Here is a 25,557-nt window from a genome sequence, read left to right as displayed (position 1 = left end):
AGGTTAGGAAGGCGGTGCTGAGTTCGAGGGATTTGACTGAGACAAGGTGGGGGGAGGGGAAATGAGGAAACTGGAGAAATCTGAGTTCATCCCTTGTGGTTGGAGGGTTCCTAGGCGGAAGATGAGGCGTTCTTCCTCCAGCCGTCGTGTTGCTATGGTCTGGCGATGGAGGAGTCCAAGGACCTGCATGTCCTTGGTGGAGTGGAAGGGGGAGTTGAAGTGTTGAGCCACGGGGTGGTTGGGTTGGTTGTTGGCATTCCTGAAGAAGGGCTTAGGCCCGAAATGTCGATTCTCCTGTTCCCTGGATGCTGCCTGACCTGCTGCGCTTTTCCAGCAATACATTTTCAGCTCTGATCTCCAGCATCTGCAGACCTCACTTTCTCCTGTTGGCTTACTCCACAATCTAACCATTCCTCAATTAAATTTCTCTTAACTTTCCCACTGAATTTATTGGGGACTGCCTTAGATAAATGAGCCTTAGTTTTGGTCCAATCCCATAAACAAAGAGAAAATAGCCCTGCCTGTTTGGCTTTACCTGATAAGTATATCCCATCAGATCTGGTATGATATTTTCTGAATAATGTTTGCAGTATTTCTATACCTCTTTTATAAAATGAAGATTAGACGTGTGCATAGCACAGGAGTGTAATTTCAGAAGAATCCTATAGTTAGCACTGCTGTCTCATAGCGCCAGGGACCCGGGTTCAATTCCACCCTTGGACGACTGTCTATGTGGAGTTTGCACATTCCCCGTGTCTGCATAAAGTCCTCTGGGTGCTCTGGTTTCCTCCCATGATCCAGAATCGGTAATGCTAAATCCAGGGACATGCAGGCTGGGTGGATTAGCCATAGAAAATGCAGGGTTACAGGGATAGAGTAAAGAGTGTGTCTTGGTGGGACGGTCTTTGGCGGGTTGGTATGGATTCGATGACCAAATAGCCTGCTTCCACACGGTAGTGAGTCCATGATTTGATTGTGACACAAAGAGACAATCTCTCTATAGAGCAATGCAATCAGTACCACTCTCTCATCTTATCCCTGTGGCCCTCTATGTTTATTTCAATCAAATGCCTATCCAATTTCACTCATCCACATGCAAAGTCCCCAAGTTGCATATCATTATCATATTCAAGCTCTTCCTCCCATCCACTGCCCAAAACTTGTAAAGACAGCACCAACTTTACATATGATCAGATCATCAGCAATAGTAGTGCTGAACATTCATTCAGGTGTACCAAGAGAATTTATTTTTGAAGAGATATATACAAACAGTACGACAATTAGTTGTCTCAGTGTTTGATGCAAATTTTCCAATCGACGTAAAACAATTTAAACTCATGTCTACATTAGTATTATTAGCAATCCTCGACCGTGCTTTTTCAAAATACTTAGACACTTAAAGTTTCTGAAATTCCCCACTCTTGTAGGATTATTCTATTTAAAATGCTTGTCCAATAAAGGGAATTCCACATGTACATCCAATTGGTCATACGTCTATTGAAGACGTAACTAGGATATCAAATGTCAAGTATCAAAATGATATTTTAGCAACTTAAAATATTTTTGATACTATTAGCATGAAAGTGATTTTAAATATAATTTAAAATAGAAAATAACTTTCTTTTCATATTACAGCTAAAAAAAGCAACAGTTTTCTAAGAAAAGTATATTCAGCTGACTGCCTCTTTTGCTTGAAAGAAAACCCACAAATAACTTCTAGCCCTAAAACCACTCAAATAACAGGAAACCACAACCACTCCAAACAAAACATTTTTAAACATACATTTTAAAAATAATCAACCAGAAATAAACACCCTATAAAAGTTTTTATACAAATTAGTGAAATTATAATGATTATTTTGCAAGGTGAAATTTAGTACTGCAGATGCTGGAGATTAGGTCGAGAGTGTGGTGCTGGAAAAGCACAGCAGGTCAGGCAGCATTCGAGGAGCAGGAAAATCAACGTTTTAGGCAAAAACCCTTCATCAGGAATTATTTTGCAAGCCTCATCAACCAATCAAAAATTAATTTTCAGTACATTTGTTTAAAAACAATGTTCCCATTAAAAAAAATATAGATTGCACACCTAAAGTTTTTATTAGAAGAATAATAAAGTGTATCCATTAAACTCCCTCAAAATGATATAATTAACTACATGCACTTTAGATTTGTATATAGAAGACAAAGTGTTTGCTCAACATTAAAATGACAGTCATAATTCATTGTTTAGCAAGAATTGACTGACAATAATAAGTATGCATTTCAATGGGCTTAATGACCTCTCGATCCACAAAGACAATCAACAAACTGTCAGTAGGGTCTTATGTTAGAGTGATAGCTTCCCCAGCCTTCGGACAGGAGGTCCGATTCATGCCCCTCATCAGGATATACTGGCCATAGAGGTGTATTACAAAACATCCAAACAGTCTGATTTTTTTTTAAAAAACTGTCTATTAGGCAATGTCTACCTTGAATGGCATGTCTATACACACCATAAAGTCGAATTATTTTTGATGGATTAGAATAAAAGTCCACTGAGCTGCATGAAGATGTTTATCATTGGAAGAATTAAATTCAGACTTTCTCATTTTTGAGCACCTAGACCATAGGAAAATCCAAAAGGTGACAACATTGAAGGGATGGAGAGAGGTGCAGGGAAAGGAGGAGATGCCTTGTGTAGAAATCATGATAAGCTGTTAGAAATGAATGGTCAAAGAAATTCAATGTGGTGCATTTAAATTTATACAATTCTGCATAGTAAATCTGTGAAGATCATCTTCAGCTTTGGAAACCAGATCAAATCTAAACTTCCATACAGTTTGCAAAACTAGGAACTTTGTTCATTGGTGACAGTCACCTCTGAAGCAGAATTTATGGGTTAACGTTTTATTCTGAAATTGAACAAATAATCTACGATAATGTTCCATCCTCAGTTTTGATCCAAGGATGTTAAAGGAGGGGAGCATATTGCACATGCCCTAACTATAATCTTTCAGAATTGCCTCCATACATGAGTTGTCCCTCCGAACACTGTCACTCTACTTTTCAAAAAAGAGCAAAAGAGAAAAACAAGGAAGTTACAAACCAGTTAGCCTAATGTCTGCGGTGGTGAAATCGTTGGTGTCAACATCAAGAATGGGGTAAGTGAGTGCCTTTAAAAACTTTCAGTTGATCAGGGAGAACCAGATGGATTCATGACAGATCAATCATGCCTGAAAAACCTAATGGAACTTTAGAGAAGTGACTAAGCTGGTTGACAGGGTAATGTTTATGGATATTACGTATGTGGATTTCCAGAAAGCATTTGAGAAAGTCCCACAAGAGACCCTTAACTAATGGAAAAACCCACAGAATTGCAAGCAAATTACTGACAATGGCCTGGAAATTGATTGGGTGGTAGGTGACAGAAAATAGGGATAATGGGTACATACTCAAATTGGCAGGATGCAGTGGTGGTGCCGCACAAGGATCGGTGTTCAGGCCTCAACTATTAACAACTTGAAAATTGGCATAGAAAGTCAAACAGCCAAATTTGCTGATGACTCAAAGTTAAGCAGAATTGTTGACAGTACAGACAATAGCATAAAATTGCAAAGGAACATTGATATATCAACTGAATGGGTAGAACTGTAACATATGGAGTTCAACGTGAGCAAGAGTGAGGGTATCTATTTTGAAAATAGGATAGATGTGGATACTTTCTACATGGTATGAAGTTAAATACATTAGATAGAACAGTACAGGCCCTCTGGCCCTCGATGTTGCACTGACCTGTGGAACCAATCTGAAGCTCATCTAACCTACACTTATCCATTTTCCTCCATATGTTCAAAACTATAGCGAGGTCAGGGCATAGATAGTTAAAATGCCATGAATAGGTGCAAAAAATAATGAATGTGGCTAATGGGATGCTGGCCTCTTATTAACAGACAGGAGTACAAGGATGCAGAAGTAAAACTGCAGCTGTACAAAACCCTGGTTCGACCCCTCTTGGAGTACTGCGCAGATCTAAGCACCACACTGCAGGAAGGATATACACCTTGGAGAGAATACAATATAGATTTACAAAAATGATATCTGGATTTCAGGAGTCAGGTTATGAGGAGAGAATATACAAATTATGTCTGTTTTCTCAAAAATCTATAACGTTAAAGGATGATCTGAAGAGAATCATCAAGATATTAATAGGAAAAGACAAGGTAGATAAAGATAAATTATTCCCACTGGTTGGAGATTCTACAACTAGGGTGACTGATCTAAACTTTAGGGCCAGACCATTCAAGAGACTCATTAGGAAGCACTTCTACACACAAAGGATAATGGAGGTTTCGAATTCTCTTCAATAAATGGCAGCTGATGCCAGATTAATCCCTAATTTTAAATCTGATGCATATAACCTTTCATTAAGTAAAGGTATTAAGGGATATGGGCTAAAGGCAGATATTTGGAGTGAAGCTACAGTTCAATCACGATCTTATTGAATGGTGGAACAGACGTGAGGGGCTGAATGACCTACTCCTGATCTTATGTCCAACTCTTGTACTAATGTCAATGCTACCAGAGTTACTGTACTTTGGACAAGCATTTTTCATGTGATGAATGCAAATGATTTAATGGCACAAATGAAAGCTGAGTAGTATGTTGTCTAAGTATCTGGTCAGCAAGACTTTTGACCATCAAAAATACATCTGGCCATTCATTTCCATTCAGTTATTTTTGGTGTGTACAAACTAAATGCTATGCTTGTCACAGTGACAGTTACACCACTCTATTGATTAAGTCCATGAATGCTGCAATGTTAGTTATCCACAGCTATCAGGTCGAGTTCCTTTGGAGGCGAAGATATTAAAAAAACTAAACAAAATCTAACTAAGTTTCTAAATCATGTATACAGTATACACTGTACAATTGATCTCAAGTAGAAATGTTTACCAGATTTGAACACTGCACATGTTTATATAAGTACAGAGGGTGATGGCCAAACTCTGTTTAATGTACACAAGTTTACCCATTAACTGAAAAGGATGTTATTCAAGGGCAATCTTTAGAATGGAAAGTCAAAGAGATGGTGCTATAGCATTCAAAATTTTGCATGCAGTATCCTCGGCTTTATTAATACAGGCATAGAGTTCAAGAGCAAGGAGGTTATGCTGTGCTGGTACAAGACAAGTGCTGTGTCAGCTCAAGTAATGCATCCAGTTCTGGGCATCGCTCCAAACTTTAGGAGGTTTGCCAAGGCATGTGAGAGTGTGCTGAAAGGATTTAGGTGAACCGTTTCAAGAATGAAGAACTTCAGTTATGAAGGTAGCTTGGAAACGTTCAGACTGTTTTTCTGGAAGAGAGAAGGCCTAGAGGTAATTTGATACAGGTAGTCAAAGTCATGAGGTGGCTAGCCTGGACAGAGTGAATTTGGGGAAATCTGTGACCATTCATGACATTAAAAATCTCACAACATCAGGTTACAGTCCAACAGGTTTATAACCTGATGGACTATAACATGGTGTGTGATTTTTAACTTTGTCCATCCCAGTCCAACACCGGCACCTCCCAGTCGTGGCGTCCATTCATGAAAGAACTAAGAACAAGGCACAGGTTTAAAGAGCTCAGACAAAGAAACAAGGGCAAAATGAAGAAAACATTTTTCATGCAGGAGTGGTTAATGTCTGGAATGCTTGGCCTGACAATATGATGGAGGCTGTTTCAACCAAAGCATGCAAAGAAAACTAGACTGTTACCTGAAAAGGAAGAATATACAAGATTAAGGGGGAGAAAAGTAACAGTCTGGAATTAAGTGAACTGCTCATTTGGAGACCAAGGCAGATAACAATGGGCCAAATGGCCTCATTCTGTGCTGTAACCATACAGTCATAGAAATGTACAGCACCGAAATAGACCTTCGGTCTAACTTGTCCATGCCGACAAGATATCCTAACCTAACCTAGTCCCATTTGCTAGCACTTGGCCATATCCATCTAAACTCTTCCTATTCATATACCCATCCAGATGCCTTTTAAATGCTGACATTTTAGCAGCCTCCACCACTTCTTCTGGCAGCTCATTCCATACATGCACAACCCTCTGCTTGAAAAAACATTACGTGACTGAAGAAAAAATGTGCTTCTGTATGCTTCCAAATTCACCTACTAAATGTATAGCATTAATGTATGGGGATGGGGAGAGGAGAGAAGGTGAGGGGAAATGACATCTTTAGGAGCTAAGATAATACATGAAAAAGGGGGTATCTATTTATTTCTGTATACTGTCCAAAATACAGGGGGTAACAAACAATACTGTGATGAAAGATGCATAATCTATAGTATACTTTTGGATTTGAATTTCAAACTTAGAGACAGATGGCTTTAGATTGTTTTCTGAAGGTTTTTTTTTAAATCTCAAATTCATTTGACCTGTGACTAAAATACATGAGTTTCAAGAGAGCACTGTTGAGTGCCCGGGACAACTAGTGTAGTATTAATGGACAATAATACGTCGATACCATTGGATTTATGACAGGCAGCTTTTGTAAAACATTTCTTCATGGTATGTGAACTTTGCAGTCTGGCCAGCACTTATTGCCATTTTAACCGTGTGGTTTGCTAGTGCCATTTCAGAGGGCAATTAAGAATCAACCATATTGCTGTGGATTTAGTGTCACATGTAGGCCAGACCAGACAGGGCCAGTATATCTCCTTCCCTGAAGGACATCTGTGAACCAAGTGGTTTTTACAGCAATAACAGCAGCTATCAATGTGGTCAACATTGGGCAAGCCTTACATTCTAGGGTGTCATTGATTTAAACTTCACCATCTGCCTTGGTGAGATTTGAACCCATATCCATGGAATGTTTGGCCTGGGCTCTAGATTTCTAGTCCAATGATAATACCAGCACACTACCAACTGCCCCAGAATAAACACATTGCAGTAATTAGCGTGGTCAGAACAAAAGGTTTCAGCTTTCAGTTTAGAAGAACCAAGATTGAATTCAGAAAGTAGAAATATTTATCTCAGCAGGAGAATCAAATCATTCCAGGGAACCAGTCACCTCAGCAGTAGTAGTTTCTAAACCGTGGAGCTTCCACACCAGGAGCATGTAAATAACAATCTTCAAGTTTTTAGAACTGAAAAGGTTTAGGTCCACATCAATGGACTCAAAGGAATCTTAAGACATGGTCTCAACATGTAACATAGAGTACAAAAGCAATGAGGTGATGTTGAATGCGTACAAAATACTTGTTAGAATGCACATGGGGTATTGTTTTCACTTGAACATGCCATATCAGAGGAAAGATGCCAACGTAGGGAGTGCAAGAACAATTTACAGAATAAGTCCAGAAATGAGAAATTTCTGTATTAAAGATAGATTGAAGAAATTGAAAATATTCTTCTTGGAGAATAGGCTGAGAAGAGATCTAATTCAGATTTTCAAAATCATGACCAGGCTGGACAGAGTACATAGAGTGGAGCTGTTTCCTCTTGTAAAACAAAGAAGAATGAGAGGGCAGAGATTTATAGTGACATGCAAATGAAGTAAGTGCGATGAGAGAGAAAAAAATCTTGTTCACACAGCAGGTTGCTAGGGGATGAAATGTACTGCCTGGAGATATGATAGAGCCAGGTTCAACTGAGGCATTCAAAAGGGTATTGGATGGTTATGTGGATAGTTATCATGTGCAGGGACTTTGGGGCAAAAGTAGGAGCTTGGCTTTAGATAATACAGTGAGGCAGGCACATTGTGCTGAATTGCTCCTTGGCACTATAATAGCTGTGATTATAATGTTGAGACAGGAATGATATTTCTCAATCAAGTCTCTGTAATGGATGGGATTGACAGAGGTAGAAACTCTGTTTTGATGCTTGTGCTAAGATCTTTTTAACTGTCTTCAATAAGTAACTTTGTTACAGAATAAATAAAGAAAACAAAGCTACTTGTTTAATTCCTGCAATTAGTAAATGTTGGTCAGCCATAAACATATTCACACTACGCTGTAAATGTTCGTTAACAACAGAACATAACCTTGTTACAGAAAACAAAGTTATGTTCTGTTGTTAACGAACATTTATAGCATAATGTGAATATGTTTCAGTGGCTGACCAATACATTTATTAATTGCAGAAATTAAACAGAAGATCTATTAAACCAAGTTTCATTCAGAGATCTGACTTATCCTGTATCATTATCAGTTGGGATCCTAATATACAAATCATAAGTCACTTGTGAGCTCAATGCTGCATGGAACCTAGTTGAAAAATGGTTAAAATTCTCCTGCTTGATAATTTTCTGATGCTGGTTCCCAGCAACAAGACTTTATCTGACTATTGCTTTCTTTCAGGAGGAGATTATATGGTGTTGACAGCTACTCATCTCTCAACAGATCTGGAATTCCTACTTCTGGCAGCACAGATAACAACAGTGTAAAGGGCCCACCTGTTAAAAGATTATGAAACAGAGAGAGAACCTTTGTGAGCAGGTGGGGGTAAGAAAAAGAATGAGATCTTTTACAGTACCACTTGGACTGGAATGAAGGAATTGCAGGAGGAGAACTCCAAATTGCACCTCTGAATTGATTGTGCTAAGACAGGAAGAAGACGACTTCTGTGAATTTACATGTAAGGGGCGGACTGAGCATTTCTCAGGTGAAACAAGCTGTTGAGTGTCTGAAGGTCCAAATAGTACTGTCTTCTTAAAACTTATTTTAAATTAAAAAAGTGAAAAAAAACATATTTGAAAACAGCCATAATAGGCCAGTCTACTTTTTAACATCCCTCATATAGCTCCTGTAACGATACTTATGTGATGGCTCCTCTTCTGACACAAATTGATAACAAACTCAACATTAAGATCATGAACATTTCCTCAATAATCAGATGCAATTTTGTAGAGCTGAAGGTTACAAGTTTAATTTAACTTAATCTGAAAAGCTGTCAAGTACCATTGCTGGGATCTCCTGTTTTTTTGGGTTCATCACTTTCTCCTTTGTTATCCACGTCATCATCGCCCCACCATGATGGTTGGCCATATAGAGGAGTGGGTCTAAATGTGGCACTGTCTAAGGCAATAAAAGAACAAAAACACATAAGTAAAATGCACTAGTGTTGGCTAAGTAAGAAATCATTAGAGCTTAATCAAAATTAAGACTGAATAAATCTTTAATGTTTCCATTTGTTAAAGGTTAAACAGGATCTCTAACTAGATTTAAATTTGTCCTGTCTCTACATTCTGCCTACGTATCCAAAGTATAACATTTTGAATGTTTGAATTGATGTATATGAGTAAGCAATTGCTATTTTAGCTCAAAATTCACAAATGACAGCTAAACATATGACATCTCTTTATACTTCCCTCCTGCAATAGGCAAAGACTTATAAATTTAATCTCAAACAAAGCTGATAAAAGACACAAAATGCTTTGATTTGACAAGAATTAGTATCTAACCATCTGGTCACTGCCTCTGGGCTAATTTAGTTTTTAAGGAGTGTCAGATTGACATGCTAAAATAATGAAAGAAAAGGTAATTTGTACCAAAAACAGCATTTCACGACGCAAAGTTGGGTTAGTCTTGTGATGTGGATAAGATGCCTTCTTAGATGGACTACTGTGTTTGTGTTGCACATCTGTATACTGGCACAAAGTAGGATTATTATGCAAGAATGCGGACATAAAGCACCAGTTTTATAAACTCCCAGGCCTGTTTGCACAATCCAAATCAGTCTATCCAACTTCTAGTTTTCTAAATGTGCTAGTTATATGCTATATTATCAAATGATCAGTCTGCTATCCCAAAGAAAAAGGACCACAATTTTAATATGCAGCGTTACAATTTATGATGTAATTCAGGGACAAAGTTATAGAGGTCTTTCTTGATTTCCTGGAATCTGATGAATGTTACAAGTTCCATGGGATAATTTATATTCCAAAAGAGAGACAGTTGCAAAGAGTGAAAAGCTAATCAATACTTTCAAAACAGATACACCGAGCACAAGAGAAATAGGTTAGTATTTTTCTGAAACAGCTGATGTACATTTTTAACAATTTCTATGTCTGATAAAATTACTTAGAAATTTGGGCACATCTGCAAAGGAAATATCTGGGATTGTGCGTGTATGGAATAAACTGCCAGAGGAAGTGGTGGAGGCATTTACAGCATTCAAAAGCCATCCATATGGGTTTATGAATAGGAATTTAGAGGAATAAGGGCCAAATACTGGCAAATGGGAGTACATTAATTTAGGATATTGGTCAACATGTACTAGTTGGACTGAAGGGTGTGTTTCCATGTAGTACATCTCGATGACTCTCATAATATTGCTAGTCATTTTCCAAAATGACATATAAAAACAAAAGGAACTGCAGATATTAGAAATATGACATCAAAGCATAAAATATTGGAAAATATTGGGTGTACAGCATCTGTATAGAGAAGGGTGAAGTTAATATTTCAGGTTCTGCAAAAATCAGTGTCAACTTGGGGGAAAAAACTGTAGGAAATTATCATTTCTGCAAATATGTTAGTGCAACCTATCCTTTATAAAACTGTTGTACTGAAAGGGATCCTGGTGAGCAAGTACTTTCTCAGATATAGAAAACTTCCTTGCCACAGAATTGTGGAGTCAGTTTATTGATATTTATTTTTCTACAAGGTACTAATATTATCTGGAGCAGAGTATTAGCATGGCCTAGTCAAAACTGCAATGTTCATGAAGAGTGATGGCTGAGGCAATGTCTTCATCCTTTTTCTAAATTTAAAAACGCAAGTTTTTGCCCAGGGTTTTAAAATCAGAAGAAGGGATTAGAAGCAAAAAATGCTGAAGATATTAGATCAAAAGTGGGAACTAAATATTCACGGAAATTTAAGGGTGGTGACATAGCATTGTTGGTAGGCGATGGAATAAATATGCTAGTAAGAAATAATCTTGGAATGAAAAATGCAGAATCCATATGGGTGGAGGTAAAAAATCAAACCTGCAAGAAGTCACTGGTAGGAGTAGTCTACAGGCCCCCTGAGAGTAGCTGTATGATGAGGCAGAAAAAGAATCAGAAGATAATGATGGCATGTAACAAAGGCAATACGTTAATCACCAGTGACTTGAATCCTCTTGTAGATTGGGATAGTCAGAAAAATTCATAAGGGCATATTGGGACAGTTTCCTAGAAAAATATGTTCTGGATTTAATGAGGGATCAGACAATTTTTTTTGAATCTGGTGAACGTAATGAGGCAGGTTTAACAGATGTCAGATTTTAAAAATCCCCAAGGAAACAGTGACCATAACATAGTGGAATTTAGCATTCAGTTTGAGAAGGTGGAACTTGGGTTAGAAACCACTATGCTAAAATAAGGGTAATTATAAAGGAATGTGGGCAGAACTGGCTGGAATAGACTGGGCAACTAATTTCGGAACAACAATGTTGAGGAATAATCACATGCATTCAAAAACAGTTCATGGCTTACAGCAAAGACATATTCCAGTGAGAGGATGGATTCTAGGAAGGGGATAAACCTAATATGTCAGATTGAAGAAAAAAATGTACAGTGTGGCAAAGATTAGAGGCAAGACTGAGAATTGGGAAAATATTAAAAACCAACAAAAGATGACCATGCAAATACTTAAGGGGGAGAAGGCAAAGTTTAAGGTAAATGTGCAAGTAATATCAAACTGGACAGCAAGAGCTTCTTTAAATATATTAAATAGGAAGAGAGAAGCCAAAGTGAGCAGATGGTTTTAGAGAATGAGGTTGAGAAACCTGGAAATAGCAGAGGATTTGAACAAGTACTTTGCATTAGTCTTCACAGAAGAAGTCACTAATAGCATTCTAAAATTACTAAATAATCCAGCAGTAAAATACATATATTAACTATAACTAGAAAAAAACTATTAGGGAAACTAATGGGGCTAAAGATTGACCAGTCCCCTGGACCTGATGGAATGCATTGGGCATGCCCGAAACGTCGATTCTCCTGTTCCCTGGATGCTGCCTGACCTGCTGCGCTTTTCCAGCAACACATTTTCAGCTCAGGAATGCATCATAGGATATTAAAAGAACTATAGAGCATAGAATCCCTAAAGTATGGGAGTATTAGGCTCATTGAATCCGACCCTTGGAAGAGCATGTGACCCACATCCAATAGTTTACCCTATCCTTGTAATCCCGCATTTCCCATGGCTAAACCACCTAGTTTGCACATCCAGGATACTATGGGGCAACGTAGTATGGCCAATCTGCCTAACCTGCACACCTTTCGACTGAGAGGGGAAACCAGAGCACCTGGACGAAATCCTCACAGACACAGGGAGAACATGCAAACTCCACGCAGACAGTCGCCTCAGAGTGGAATTTAATCCAGGTCACTGGCACTATGAAGCAGTAGTGTTATTCACTGAGCCATTGTGCTACCCAGATAATAATTGCACTAGTAGCAATTTTCCAAGAATCCTTAGATTCTGGAAGAGTCCCAGAGGATTATAAACCTGCCAATGTAACATTATTTGAAAAGAAAAGCAGCCAAAGCAAAAAAACTGGCTCATGGTTAATTCATTGTCTGTTACTGGGAAAATGTCCGACTCAGTTATAAAGGATATAAAGAGAGAGCATTTAGAAATACATAACATGATCAACAGAGCCAGTGGGTGGCTTCATGAAGGGGAAACCATGTCTGACAGATTTATTAGAATTCTTTGAAAAGGTAACAAGCAGGATAAATAAAGGGGAACATATATGGATTTTCAGAAAGCATTTGATAAGGTGTCACACATTAGGCTACTTAATAACATAAGAGCCCATGTTGGAGGTGTTATGCTAGCATAGATAGCGCATTGGCTAAATAATAGAAGACAGAGGCAGGTTATGAGAGGGTTATAACCAACTTACATAGAGATATTAGTATGTTAATTGGGTGGACGAAAGTTTGACAGTTGGAATATAATGTGTGAAAATGTATGGTCGTGAACTTTGGCAAGAAGAATAGAGGAGCTGAATATTAGTTAGCTGGAGAAAGACTGCAGAAGATGACAAAGCAGAGTGATATAGAAGTCCATAAGAAGTAATAGGGAAGGCAAGTGGAATGTTGGCCTTTACTTTGAAAGGGAATAGAGAATAAAATAGAGAGGTTTTGATAACACTATGTTAGACCAGAGCTGGAATAGTACTAGTCAGACCAGAGCTGGAATACCGTGAACAGATTTTATCCCGTTATCTAAAGGAAGAGATACTGGCATTGAAAGTAGTCCAGAGATGATTTACTAGGCTTATACCCCATATGAAGGGTCTGTCTTATGAGGTGAAGTTGAAAAGGTTGGCTGCTCCTCCTTGTGAGAGAGTGTAGGAGTTGCAGATTTAATTCAGGATGTAGAATGTTTTGTTTTCCTCTGAATAGAGAATCTGTGGAATTTTTTTAAATTAAAGGCAGGTTTCCTATCTTAAGCTATCTCAAGGTTGAAATAGACAGATTTTTAATCAGTAAAGGATCAAGCATTATAGAGAAAAGGCAGGAAAATGGAGTTTAGAATCATCAGATCAACCATGATCTCAGTAAATGTTTAGATTCAGTGGGTTGTCTGGTCTATTTTGCTACTACATCTTATACTCAGTAAGTCAGAAGGCAAGTGGGGAGGGCAACAGAGTTGACAGTTAAGGCCAACAGTCTTTCATTAGAATTAGGATCAAGAATTCTGTCTAGTGAAGGTCAGTGCAAGTTAGAATCAGATGTAAATAGTGCCAGCTCTGAGGCTTTCTCAATGTTGTGGTTCTGTTCGCCGAGCTGGGAATTTGTGTTGCAGACCTTTCGTCCCCGGTCTAGGTGACATCCTCAGTGCTTGGGAGCCTCCTGTGAAGCGCTTCTGTGACGTTTCCTCCGGCATTTACATTGGTTTGTCTCTGCTGCTTCCGGTTGTCAGTTCCAGCTGTCCGCTGCAGTGGCCGGTATATTGGGTCCAGGTCGATGTAATATGGTTTCTCGATGTAATGTGGTTATGTTGTTGCCTATGAATCAGCAGGTTAGGTGTCCGAGTTTTACTCTAGAGCATGACCTTTCAAGCTTGCCTGACATTTAGAGTGGCACTCCTTAGTATCATCATGTCAGAGCTGCTGTCTTTCAGTTGAGATATTAAACCAGGGCCCTTTACATCTCAGATGAATGTAAGAGATTCCATGATGCTATTCTGTAGATGGTCAAAGATGTCCCCATTGTCTTGGCCAATATATTTATTTCTTAATTAACATCAGAAAACCAATTTATGCTATACAGCTGTTTGTGAAAGATTACTGTGTGTAAATTGGTGAACTGTATTTATTTTCCAAATACATCTGTTATTTATTTTTAATACAAGTTCATGGAACATCCACTCATTACCTTCAACCCTCTTGGTTACTTCATCGAGGGATGAAATTAAATTAGCCAAGAACAATTTGCAATCAACAAATCTGTGCTAACTGTCCCTGGCTAATCTGGTTTTCTCCAAATCAGAATTGGTTTGCTCTTTACTGTGGTCTATAGTAGTTTTCGTAATACTTATTGACATATAACTACCAGATTTATCTGTTTTTTTTGATTAGTGGGTATGATTTGCAAACCTCCAGTTCACTGGCACCACATGGATATCCTAGACTAATTGAAAGGTTGCTGTACGAGCTTAATCAATCAGTGCCCTCCATTTGTATATCCTTAATTATTAATAATCACATTGACATAACATTTAACAGACCCCCCTTCCTAAATCAAAATGTTACAGTAAACAATATTTCAAAGCAAATGTCAAGGGAAAAGGATTCTTTCCATATTTGTTATACTATATCAGAATACAAGACAATTCTTAGAATTTACAGGTAGTGCTTTTGTGCAAGCATTCCAATTGTAAAGCAATCTGACTATCAATTGTTTGTATCTCCCATTTGATCTTGGAGATTGCTTTGCTATTCTTTCTAGCATCTCTTTTACACTAGCAAAGTCACTCTTCAACATTTATTCAGTCACGTTTTATTGAATGTATGTTATCCTACAGGGAAGAATTAATTATGTAATATCAATGGCCAAACTATTCTCAGAATGTCCCTTTTATAAAATTTCTCTTAAAATGTTTAGCAAGTAAAATCCCAAATATATTGCTTCTACAAGAGCCAATATTTTTCACAGCTGAAGTACCTTTTTTCACTTCTTTAGCTTCCCAGGACAAGAACCAATATTTTCCATTTTCACCCATCAAGAATATTACAAAAACAAGTTGTACTATTCCAGAAATTTGGTGCAAGTAATGTCACTAAAATGATTAATTTTGTGTTCTTCAGTTGAACCCAGTGCTGGAAATTGAGTGCATATTTATCCATAATTATTTTTTGAATGTATCATTGGCCATTTTCAACAATAGCATATTTCATCATTGAACTTGGTTCCATTGCATTCAGACAAGGTCAAATGCTAGTTCTAATATATAGTCAACTCAGTTGTCTACTCATCTTAACAGCTCTATTTCTTCTTTAGATGCAAGATTATTTTTGTGTAATGATCCAGTATGATTGTTCAGCATATGAATGATGCTTTCTAGAAAAGTTTGTTAATTCAAGATTACTGTAGACTTATTCTGCTTAATGCCGGAATCTACATATTTAAAGGGTCCTGAAGCCAGGAATCCAGTCATTAGTTTTCATTTAGTCTTATGCATAACAAATTATTTAAATCTCGTAGAACCATTCCATGGAAATTCATCGCCATGCATCATATTTTCCTTTTCAGTAGCACCAGAATGTTGCTGGATCTACTCCTCATTGAGTGTAGCCTACCTTTAGTAAGACAGATATCATATCCTTGATTGATCAATCTATAAATGCATTTGTTTAATTTCCACAGCTTCCTGCGGTAATGCCTGCCTCTAGGTGTTTTTAAAAACAATTCTCTCCGAAATTTTTCTCCATGCCAACATGCAGCTTTTGTATGGATCAACCTTAATTTCTCCACACACAGACTGGTCTGGGTTGGTACATGAGGGTACATCAGGGCACGCACACAGCCATAGACTCAGGATGAAGGGTTGGGGTGGACCTGACCCAGCAGAGAGCCCAAGGTTTCAGTCCCTGGCCATGCCCACAAATATGCAACCATCAAAACTCTTGGTTACTTTTGAATTGAAACACTACTGATCAATTCCCAAACTCACTCTGAATCTCACAAGCCATTTATTTCATTTTGGTCCTTCAAGTCCTAACTAGAGAACATTTCCCTCTTGATTTAAGCTTTGTTGTCATGTGTACTTAAATACTGTGAAAAGCGTACAATGTCACCACACATGGTGCCTTCTCGGGTTTGAAAGTACAAAACTTGTTACCTCCTTTTTAACCATCTCTGAAACTATGGAATCAAACCTGGTAATGATTTTGGCCTGCATATCATTCATCGTGTCCTTAATGCTACATAGCATGGCTTCATTAGTATTCGGTCTCTCTGGAGACTCGGGCTCAGGTGAATGGCACAGCCTGGCATGACAAGACTTGGCTGACTCAAATTTTGTTTAAGAAGTTGCCATTGAAAGGATACAGGTAAAAATGGGTCGTGCTTCAGAAAAAAAGCCAAAGTGTAGAGAACACGTTTAGACCAAATTTAAGAAACCAAAATATATAAATTTACTACATTCTCAAGGAGCGACCCAAACTGTGTCCTACATCGTCTGTGCTGACCTGCACTCCCCATCTCCAGCCATATTGGATTTAGGACCCCTGCCTCTCCATGTTATTTAGTAAGCAAATGATAAAGTAGTGAAAGACAATGGTGAAATTTTCACTCAAAGATCGAAGAATAGTCAAATTCTGCAATACAAGTGACATCCACTATCTCAGAGACAGGCTATTGATCACAGAAGAGCCATGTGTGCGTCTGCAGAAAAACAGTTACCCGTTCAACAAGCAGAAGGACTTCAGAGACTGGGAGAGAGGGAAGAAGATGTATTAGCTGGGGGAGGAATGCAGTACGTAAGGGCAATTAGATGCAGTGACTGACGAAAGTAGGATGGTGATTGAATGAAGAGGGATGTAGTGACTGCCGTGAGGGGGACGTCACGAATGAGAATTTCTTTCCCGGAGGGAGCGAGATGTAGTGACTAAGGAGAGAGAGAATATTGACAGAGGGAATTTTGAAATAGTGAGTGACAGATTGAAACATTGGGACTTAAATGAGTGGGATGTAGTGATGGAAGCTGTCTGGATGCAGTATCTGTGGTGAGTGGGATGTACTGTCTTGCTTGTTGTCCCCCATCTTGGACACTTAGCAAGTATTTGAAGCTGTCTAGTTTTCATTGCTGTCACTACAATAGTCACATCCTTCCATTCACCTGCCCCTACTTTTAAGTATGTTGATCAGGTGCCTGATCTAAATAGTTGGGCTTACACATGATAGTCCTGTACTGTGCCTTTCTCTTTATGATTTTAACAACTCTAAAATTCTGAATAGGAATGTTAGGCTTAGTTATGGGGAAGCAATTGTGCTTTTATTTGGTAAACTGCAAATCCACCAACTTTTCAAGAGCAGTCGTTTTACCATTTTCCAGGTGCAGTTTATACGTATCTTAAGACAAGCCTGTTTTGCAAGATTATGTCTCTCACCAGAGAGACATCTGCGATTTTGCATAGAATCACCATTATTTCTGGTGACCTTGATGTATTATTATCCCTGGCTCTGAAACAAATAAAACATTTATACTTCCTCACATTATTTTAGATTCACTTAGTAGTAAGGATCTAATAACATTTTAACCTGTTCCATACACTATCGAGGCAGAACCATTATCTAACGCAGTGCAATTAATTGAATCTAAGACTAATGTATTAATTAATCAAGTTAAAGCTTCTGTGATCAGTTCAGTTTCCTCAGACTACCCCACTGTTCAGCTTTTGGCTGTTCATTTCAATATGATGTTTGAGTCATATCTTAACTGTTCCCTGGACATTCTTGAGTTTGACTCATCTAATCCTGTTATCTGCTGTGATGTCTTATACCTATTAAAATTGGTTTTGTCCTCATTCCCTCTGTGGTACAGGCCATTCTGCTATAATGCCTGTTTTGTCAGCGCGAATTGGCTATAACGAGACTGACGAATTGTGGACATCATTTGGATAATGCAAACTTCCTACTGAATAGGTATAGTGAGTTTCTATTAGTGATCTTCCACAGTGTGTTTTTTTAAGTGTGTTTTCATTGTAAAATTTTCTACTGCACAAGGTTGCAGAGGAACGCAACTGTCATGTTATAGCAGAACAACCTGTATTGATGCCAGTATCCAGTAACTGAATGATCTGAAAAGGTTACAATCATTGAGTTCTCCATCCTTTGTGGGACCGTGGAATATCTCATTTGTGCTACAACACTGTCTGGAAGTGACTGCTTCACTTTTTTTTTTGTTTAAAGCAGTGGATTGTTGATGCAACAAGTGTATTTTTTTCTCTAAGAACTACATGCCTGTGCAGAACACAGTCCTATCTATATGTAGCACCACAGCAAAATCCAACAACTTAAGTCTGAGCACTGAATGTAGAATCTGCAATTATTATTTAAGTTGTTCAGTTATAACATGCATTTCGTTAACACAAATTCGCTACGATTGACAAACTGTTTCTAAAGTTTGAATTTTTAAAGTGTGTATTGGTTATAATGCAACTCCAGCCCCATTAGTTTAAATGGTGCCGCTATTACGCAATTTTCTTATAACACGGGATTGGCAAGAGAACTGATGTAGTCTGTTAAAGTCCATGTTATGTTCCTCTATAGAATGACAATGCAAGTCTCCCTTTCTTCATGTTCAAGGTACTCAATCATTCAATACTATCTGCCAAATATTACTGCTGTCCACCATTTCTCAGACATTATTGTTACTTCTCATCTTCCAGTTGCTGTCACTGACCTTCCTCTAGCCTCTATGTTGCCCAGAAAAATTTGATGAAAATGAAACTCATCATCAGGTGTAACTTGGCCCCTTAGGACCCTTTTAAATTTTTCTCCTCTCATCTTAAACATATGCCCTCTAATTTTGGACTTCCCTACTCTGGGGAATAGACCTTGACTATTTACCCTCTCCATGCCCCTCATGATTTTATAAGCCTCTATAAGGTCACCCCTCAGCCTCCACCACTCCAGGGAAAACAGCCCCCACCTATTCAGCCTCTCACTATAGCTCAAATCCTCAAACCTTGGCAACACCTTTGTCAATCTTTTCTGAACCTTTTCAGGTTTAACCACATCGTCCCTACAGCAGGGGTGAGAAAAAGTCAAGGAACAATGGCCAATATTTCATACTATCATTTCATATTTATCTAACATGCACTGTAGTGAGGCATAAGAAAGCAAAAATTAATCAAAATCAAAAAATATGTTGAGTGATCTGAAACCTAATAGGAAGAATACTTCAGAGAGTTAAAAGTAGTAAAATAGGTACAAGGTTAAAATTATTTTGTTAATTTTACTGTCTCACTGTGAAACACAAGTATCTGTTATAGGAGGGAAAGCTAAACTATTAGTTTAGTCAGAATGACTAGCTCTGCAACTCCAAGTCTCACTCCTACATGTTAAAATTAAAACCAGTCAGAACAGTGCTGCCTTTATACTCTAATCTTCAGACGTGTGCTACAGTCCACAGCAGCAAGGACATTACAAACCCCCAGATAATTAAGCTCTCCAATCTGCTTTTTCAAATATTATTTACTCAAACACATTTTTTCAAGTGTTACTGCATTCCTTGCAATGCTGTCAGGAAGTAGATAAAATGTATTTAGGAACCAGATATTCCTTTCCACAGAAGGTCAAATGTCAATGACCACTTTTAGCACAAAGGTGACCAAGTTAAATGGTGATAGACATCCAGTAGAATATTAATTTTGAAAAAAAAGCAGGTTTTCCATTAATTATAGTGCAGAGAAAATATTATCTATGGAAATTATTGCTAATGTATACTTTTTAACAAACACTTCATACGCTTTTGGTGTACAGTAAGCAACAAACAAGAAACAAATAGCACACAAATGTGGCATTTAACTAAATGAATCAGTCAAAGTATGGTGAATGGATAGCTTTAGTTTAAGTAATGAAAATGAAAAACTTATTAGTGTATACAAGTGCTTGCCTTTCTCAACAAAATGAATTTTTGTAAATGGAAGATCAAGACTGATCAATGAATCTCTGCTGAAAACACCAAAGTAGAAACCATTCAGAGAAGGAAAGAAAACATGGTACAGCTTTAGCTTATGCTGAGGAACTAATGTTGCTATGGTAGGATTGCTTTGGTGGTCAAACAACTGTGGACCAGTTGCTCTGGAGGCCATTCTGGCCACTGCTTGGAGACGTTCAATATTAAAATTGATGTTTAGCATGTACAGGTTGACTCAGTGCTTAGTTTGACTGAGACTAGAATGTTCCCTTCATTCAAATACAGCTGCAATATAAATGAGATATCACATATATCATAGAGACACATACTGCAGAACATAGGCTGTAAACAAGACTGTTGCTTGCACCCAATTTATGCTACAAAACTGTTCCTAGCGGAAGTGGTTCTGGATATGAATTGGCTTCAAGTGTCATATTTTCCAATTTACATTGCATCAATGTTAATATCGAATGAATGTGCAAAATGGTTGTACAGAATTACATCAAAATTACAAAAGCAACATGAAAAAGGTGTGTACATATTTTATTGCTTCATGACTGAGGAGTCTTGATTCTATTGTTACTCCAGTTAATGTATTACTTATAGTACAAAACGCAAGAATGGAAGTGGTTGGGGGAGTTAGTTGCAGTGGTGGGTGCGTGGTGAACTGGGGCAAGTGGGGTGATTTCTACAGTAGAGAAGCACAGAAAAGAATTTTAGGAATGGAAAGTTGAGGACATATTGTATACTGGCACTGAGTCTTTCCTCATTACAGAATATACAGAGGTTTAAAGAGGCTGCATTCTTAAAGCCATCAAGAGTTAAACAAAGCTCTGTTCTGCACTGCCATCCAGTGAATTGGTAACATATTCTTTAACTTTTAAGATTCAACTACAATCCCAGGATGGGTTTCGCAGCCACTGTTATATGACCCGCCCTTTAACATTATAAATAACAATGACAATTCCACTTATAGCCATATCAGGCACATTTCAACACTTAAAATTGAATGTCTGTTGATAAAACCTGATATTGTTCTCAATGGGTTTTGAGACATTACACTGTGACCCACTAAGTAATATTGAAGCTAATACATGTAGTTTTCCTGTACTGCCTCACAGCGCAGGGGAGTGGTTCGATTCCCACCTCGGGACACTGTCTATGTGGAGCTGGCACATTCTCCCAGTGTCTGCATGGGTTTCCTCCAGGTGCTTCAGTTTCCTCCCACAATCCAAAGATGTCCAGTTCAGGTGAATTGGCCATGCTAAATTGCCCACAGTCGGGGTAAATATAGGGTAGGGAATGGATCTGGACAGGTTACTCTTTGGAGGGTCGATGTAGACTTGTTGGGCCAAATGGCCTGTTTCCATACTGCAGGGAATCTAATCTAATGGAGCAACCATTATGTAGTATCACAAATCCCAAATTACAATATATTATCAAAATGTAACAAATACCTGTAGTTCCTTTCTTTTCAACCTTTTCAAGATTTTGTTTGTGGCCCTCTAATTTTGTACTTGACTGATCATGGCCCAAGTCAGACTGCTCCATCTTCTTATCTTCTGCAGCTTTCAAACATATTTGAAACTGACTGGTGTATTTTTCATGCTGACAAAGCACAACAAAACACAAGGTGAGGCAGCATTTCTGACAATTTTCTGAAAATTAACGATAATGGTGTTCCACTTACCTTTAGGGCCTCTTCAGGAACTGTATGTACACTTTTTTCCAACATATACATATTAGGATTTGAAGATTTTGTTAAGAAAGCCAAATAATGTGAACTTGTCAATACTAGGCTCAATTAAAACATAATTAAACTGATTAAATAGAGCTCCTAATAGCCAATAATTATACAAGCACACTCCCCAATCTGGGGTCTCTGTTGAGTCAATTCAACACTGAACACTTTGAAATGTATATCTGTAATATGGATATGACTATTCTCCAAGCAACAGTACAATAGTCCTTGAAGACTCATCTTCCTGGTTTCCCAGGGCAAAATAATAGAATGGACCATAAATCCCCACAAATTAGCAACTGACACTAATTACAGTTACACTCACCACTGAGACTGCACGACACTGATATCACAGATCAATATGATAACAGCATAGCAATGTCAATATCAGATCTGAGACCTTGAATTTGTTAAGTAAACACAATGATTTATCTTTGGAAGTACAACAATATAAGTGTGAAAGACAGAGAAAGAAACAGGGCAAACGAGAGACAGAAATATAGATACGATAAAGAGAAGAAAGGAGAGTGGATTAAGAGAAATAAACATGTAAAAAACATACCTGATGCATATGTGGCATTATTGCCAATGAAGTTTTCTTTTAATTCATTTTAAAGCATTTCCAAAAATTCAAAATGATGACATTTCAGCAGAAAATTAATTTCTGAAATTAATCTAAAATGATCTATATGGACTTCAGTAAGACATTCGACAAGATTCCCCATGGGAGACTGATTAGTAAGGTTAGACCTCATGAAATACAGGGAGAATTAGCCATTTGGATACAAAACTGGCTCAAAGGTAGAAGACGGAGGGTGGTTGTGGAGGGTTGTTTTTCAGACTAGAGGCCTGTGACCAGTGGAGTATCACAAGGATCGGTGTTGGATCCACTACTTTTCATCATTTATATAAATAATTTGGATGTGAGCATGAGATATAGTTAGTAAGTTTGCAGATGACACCAAAATTGGAGGTGTAGCGGACAGCGATGAAGGTGACCTCAGATTACAACGGGATCTTGATCAGATGGGCCAATGGGCTGAGAAGTGGTAGATGGAGTTTAATTTAGGTAAATGTGAGGTGCTACACTTTGGGAAAGCAAATCTTAGCAGGACTTATACACTTAATGGTATGGTCCTGGGGAGTGATGCTGAACAAAGAGGCCTTGGAGTCCAGGTTCATAGCTCCTTGAAAGTGGAGACACAGGTAGACAGGATAGTGAAGGCGGCATTTGGTATGCTTTCCTTTGTTGATCAGAGTACAGAGGAACCTCAATTATCCGAAGGAGAACTCGAGAACTCGATGGAAACATTACATCAAAGACGTGTTTCCAGCACTGATCATGTTTTTTTTTACAGGGATTAAAGAAGCACCGTCTCCAAATGACTGACCTCCCGCCCTCTCTCTCTCCCCACACTTTCCCTGGAGTTCCACAGAGAGGTGTACCCTAAACCCCCCTTCCCTAAATAGTCTCTCCAACATTGTCCTGTATAGGGCGAACGTGGAACCTGTCAAAAAGTTGCAGTAAAAGGATGTGTGTGTGGCTGTGGCTGCATCTGTATGTGTGTGCGTGTGCGCGTGTGCATTATTTGGAGGCTTACCCCATAAAGGTCCTGTTGCTGGTGTTCAGTCCAGCTGCCCCTGAGAGGGGGCGGGTGTGTACGGGATTGGGAGGCCAGCGGTGTCAGATGGGGTTTCGGGTGGGGATGTTGCACAAGGGCATGGGAGTGGTGTTGGACGGCATTGGGGGCAGTGTCAGACGGGGTCTCGCATGCTGTCATGCTGCCTGACCTCCTAAACGGTGAGTAGACTTTAAAAACTCCGAGCCCCAGAGAAAAGGCTTTAATCGATTAACAGAATAATCGATTATCTGAATGAAATAGTGCCCGCCCATCACGTTCGGATAATCGAGGTTCCACTGTATTGAGTGCAAGAGTTGGGAGATCATGTTGCAGCTGTACAGGACACTGGTTATGCCACTGTTGGAATATGGCATGCAATTCTGGTTTCCTTCCTATCAGAAAGATGTTGTGAAACTTGAAAGGGTTCAGAAAAGATTTACAAGGATGTTGCCAGGGTTGGAGAATTTGAGCCATATGGAGAGGTTGACTAGGCTAGGGCCGATTTCCCTGAAGCGTCAGAGGTTGAGGGGTGACCTTATAGAGGTTTACAAAATCATGAGGGGCATGGATAGGATAAATAGACAAAGTCTTTCTCCTAGGGTGGGGGAGTCTAGAACTAGAAGGCATTGTTTAGGTGAGAGGGGAAAAGAGACCTAAGGGGCAACTTTTTCACACAGAGGGTGGTACATGTATGGAATGAGCTGCCAGAGGATGTGGTGGAGGCTTGTACAACTGCAACATTGAAAAGGCATCTGGATGGGTATATGAATAGGAAGGGTTTGGAGGGATGTGGGCCGGGTGCTGGCAGGTGGGACTAGATTGGGTTGGGATATCTGGTCGGCATGGACGAGTTAGACTGAATGATCTGTTTCCATGTTGTACATCTCGATGACTGCATTGAGCGGACAGAAAAATCTTTGTTGAGAGGAGTTGTAAAGAATAATGTTCTTATATTTCTTTACGCCAAGTTTTTTCACATTGTTTTGTGAGCCAGAGAAATGAGAAACAAACTGTAAAGCTAAGACATGAACTTGTAGATTATAAATACAAATGGGTGGCAAAATCATTTTAGATGCAAATCCAAAAGAATACACAATATTTTGCCACTCTTAAGCAACAACTGAAATTGCAGCTGGAACATTATACTGCAGTCATAGGATTCTGACCAGGCTGTTGTTGAAGAAATATTTATTTAAACAAATTTAATCTCTGGACTTTGTCACTTCCTGTGAGCAATCACTATCCAACACTATCAGAGCTCAATCACATGAAATACATTTCCTTATTGCTTCCTGAAGCCACATAAATCATGCATTTGTATTTGAAAGCTATACCTCACTGACACAATTCAAGATGAATAATAGCTCATTGCTCCTACAAACCTGTAACTGTCACCAGCATTTGCAACATGAACAAGCAAACCCGTCTGCATTGAAGGAATTTCCTCAGCAATTTTGTTATTTCCCGTCAAAAGTTTGAAGATTTCAATTACTCACCTTAAAGTCTTCAAAAAGGCATATATTCCAAACTTCTCTCATAAACATAGGGTTATGATGTTTATAAAAAAAAGGTTTGCTAGCTTCTGTACAAATCGAAAATTTGTGGCTGCACAGACAAAAAGAGTGTGCTGGAGAAACTCAGCAAAACTGGCAGCATCCATAGACAGCAAAAGAGTCAACACTTCCAGATTCTTTGCCAGAGGGACCTCCAGCAGTTTCAGATCTCCAGCAGCCACAGTTCTTTATTTTTATTTTAGTGACTCCATTGAGTCAGAGCAATCCCTTGCAGCGGGTCATAGAACCTCTATTGATTTGCATGGCATCTGATTATACACCCTATTTGCATCTATACTGCAGCCAAGCACTAGAGTCATAAAGATATACAGCATGGAAACAGACCCTTCGGTCTAACCTGTCCATGCCGAACAGATATCCCTACCCAATCTAGTCCCACCTGCCAACACCCAGCCCATATTCCTCCAAACCCTTCCTATTCAGATACCCATCCAAATGCCTCTTAAATGTTGCAATTGTACCAGCCTCCACCACTTCCTCTGGCAGCTCATTCCATACACGTA

At 38.7% G+C, this 25,557-nt stretch overlaps 1 protein-coding gene across 7 annotated transcripts in view; it reads right to left on the bottom strand.

The window, feature by feature from the left end:
- The window catches only part of LOC122553571 (centrosomal protein of 170 kDa protein B-like), a 97,754-nt gene that overhangs the window by 56,171 nt on the left and 16,026 nt on the right, over window positions 1-25,557 (bottom strand). For all 7 annotated transcript variants that reach the window (XM_043697582.1, XM_043697580.1, XM_043697585.1 and 4 more), the window contains exons 5-7: window positions 21,808-21,866; window positions 21,575-21,725; window positions 8,931-9,047 (exon numbers count right to left, since the gene is read on the bottom strand). In XM_043697582.1, coding sequence (XP_043553517.1) covers window positions 8,931-9,047; window positions 21,575-21,725; window positions 21,808-21,866 — 327 coding nt within the window. The remainder of the gene's footprint in view (window positions 1-8,930; window positions 9,048-21,574; window positions 21,726-21,807; window positions 21,867-25,557) is intronic.

This window comes from Chiloscyllium plagiosum, chromosome 10 (assembly GCF_004010195.1).
Source record: "Chiloscyllium plagiosum isolate BGI_BamShark_2017 chromosome 10, ASM401019v2, whole genome shotgun sequence".
Classification (NCBI taxonomy): Eukaryota; Metazoa; Chordata; class Chondrichthyes; order Orectolobiformes; family Hemiscylliidae; genus Chiloscyllium; species Chiloscyllium plagiosum.
This window is presented reverse-complemented; position numbering and strand designations above follow the sequence as displayed.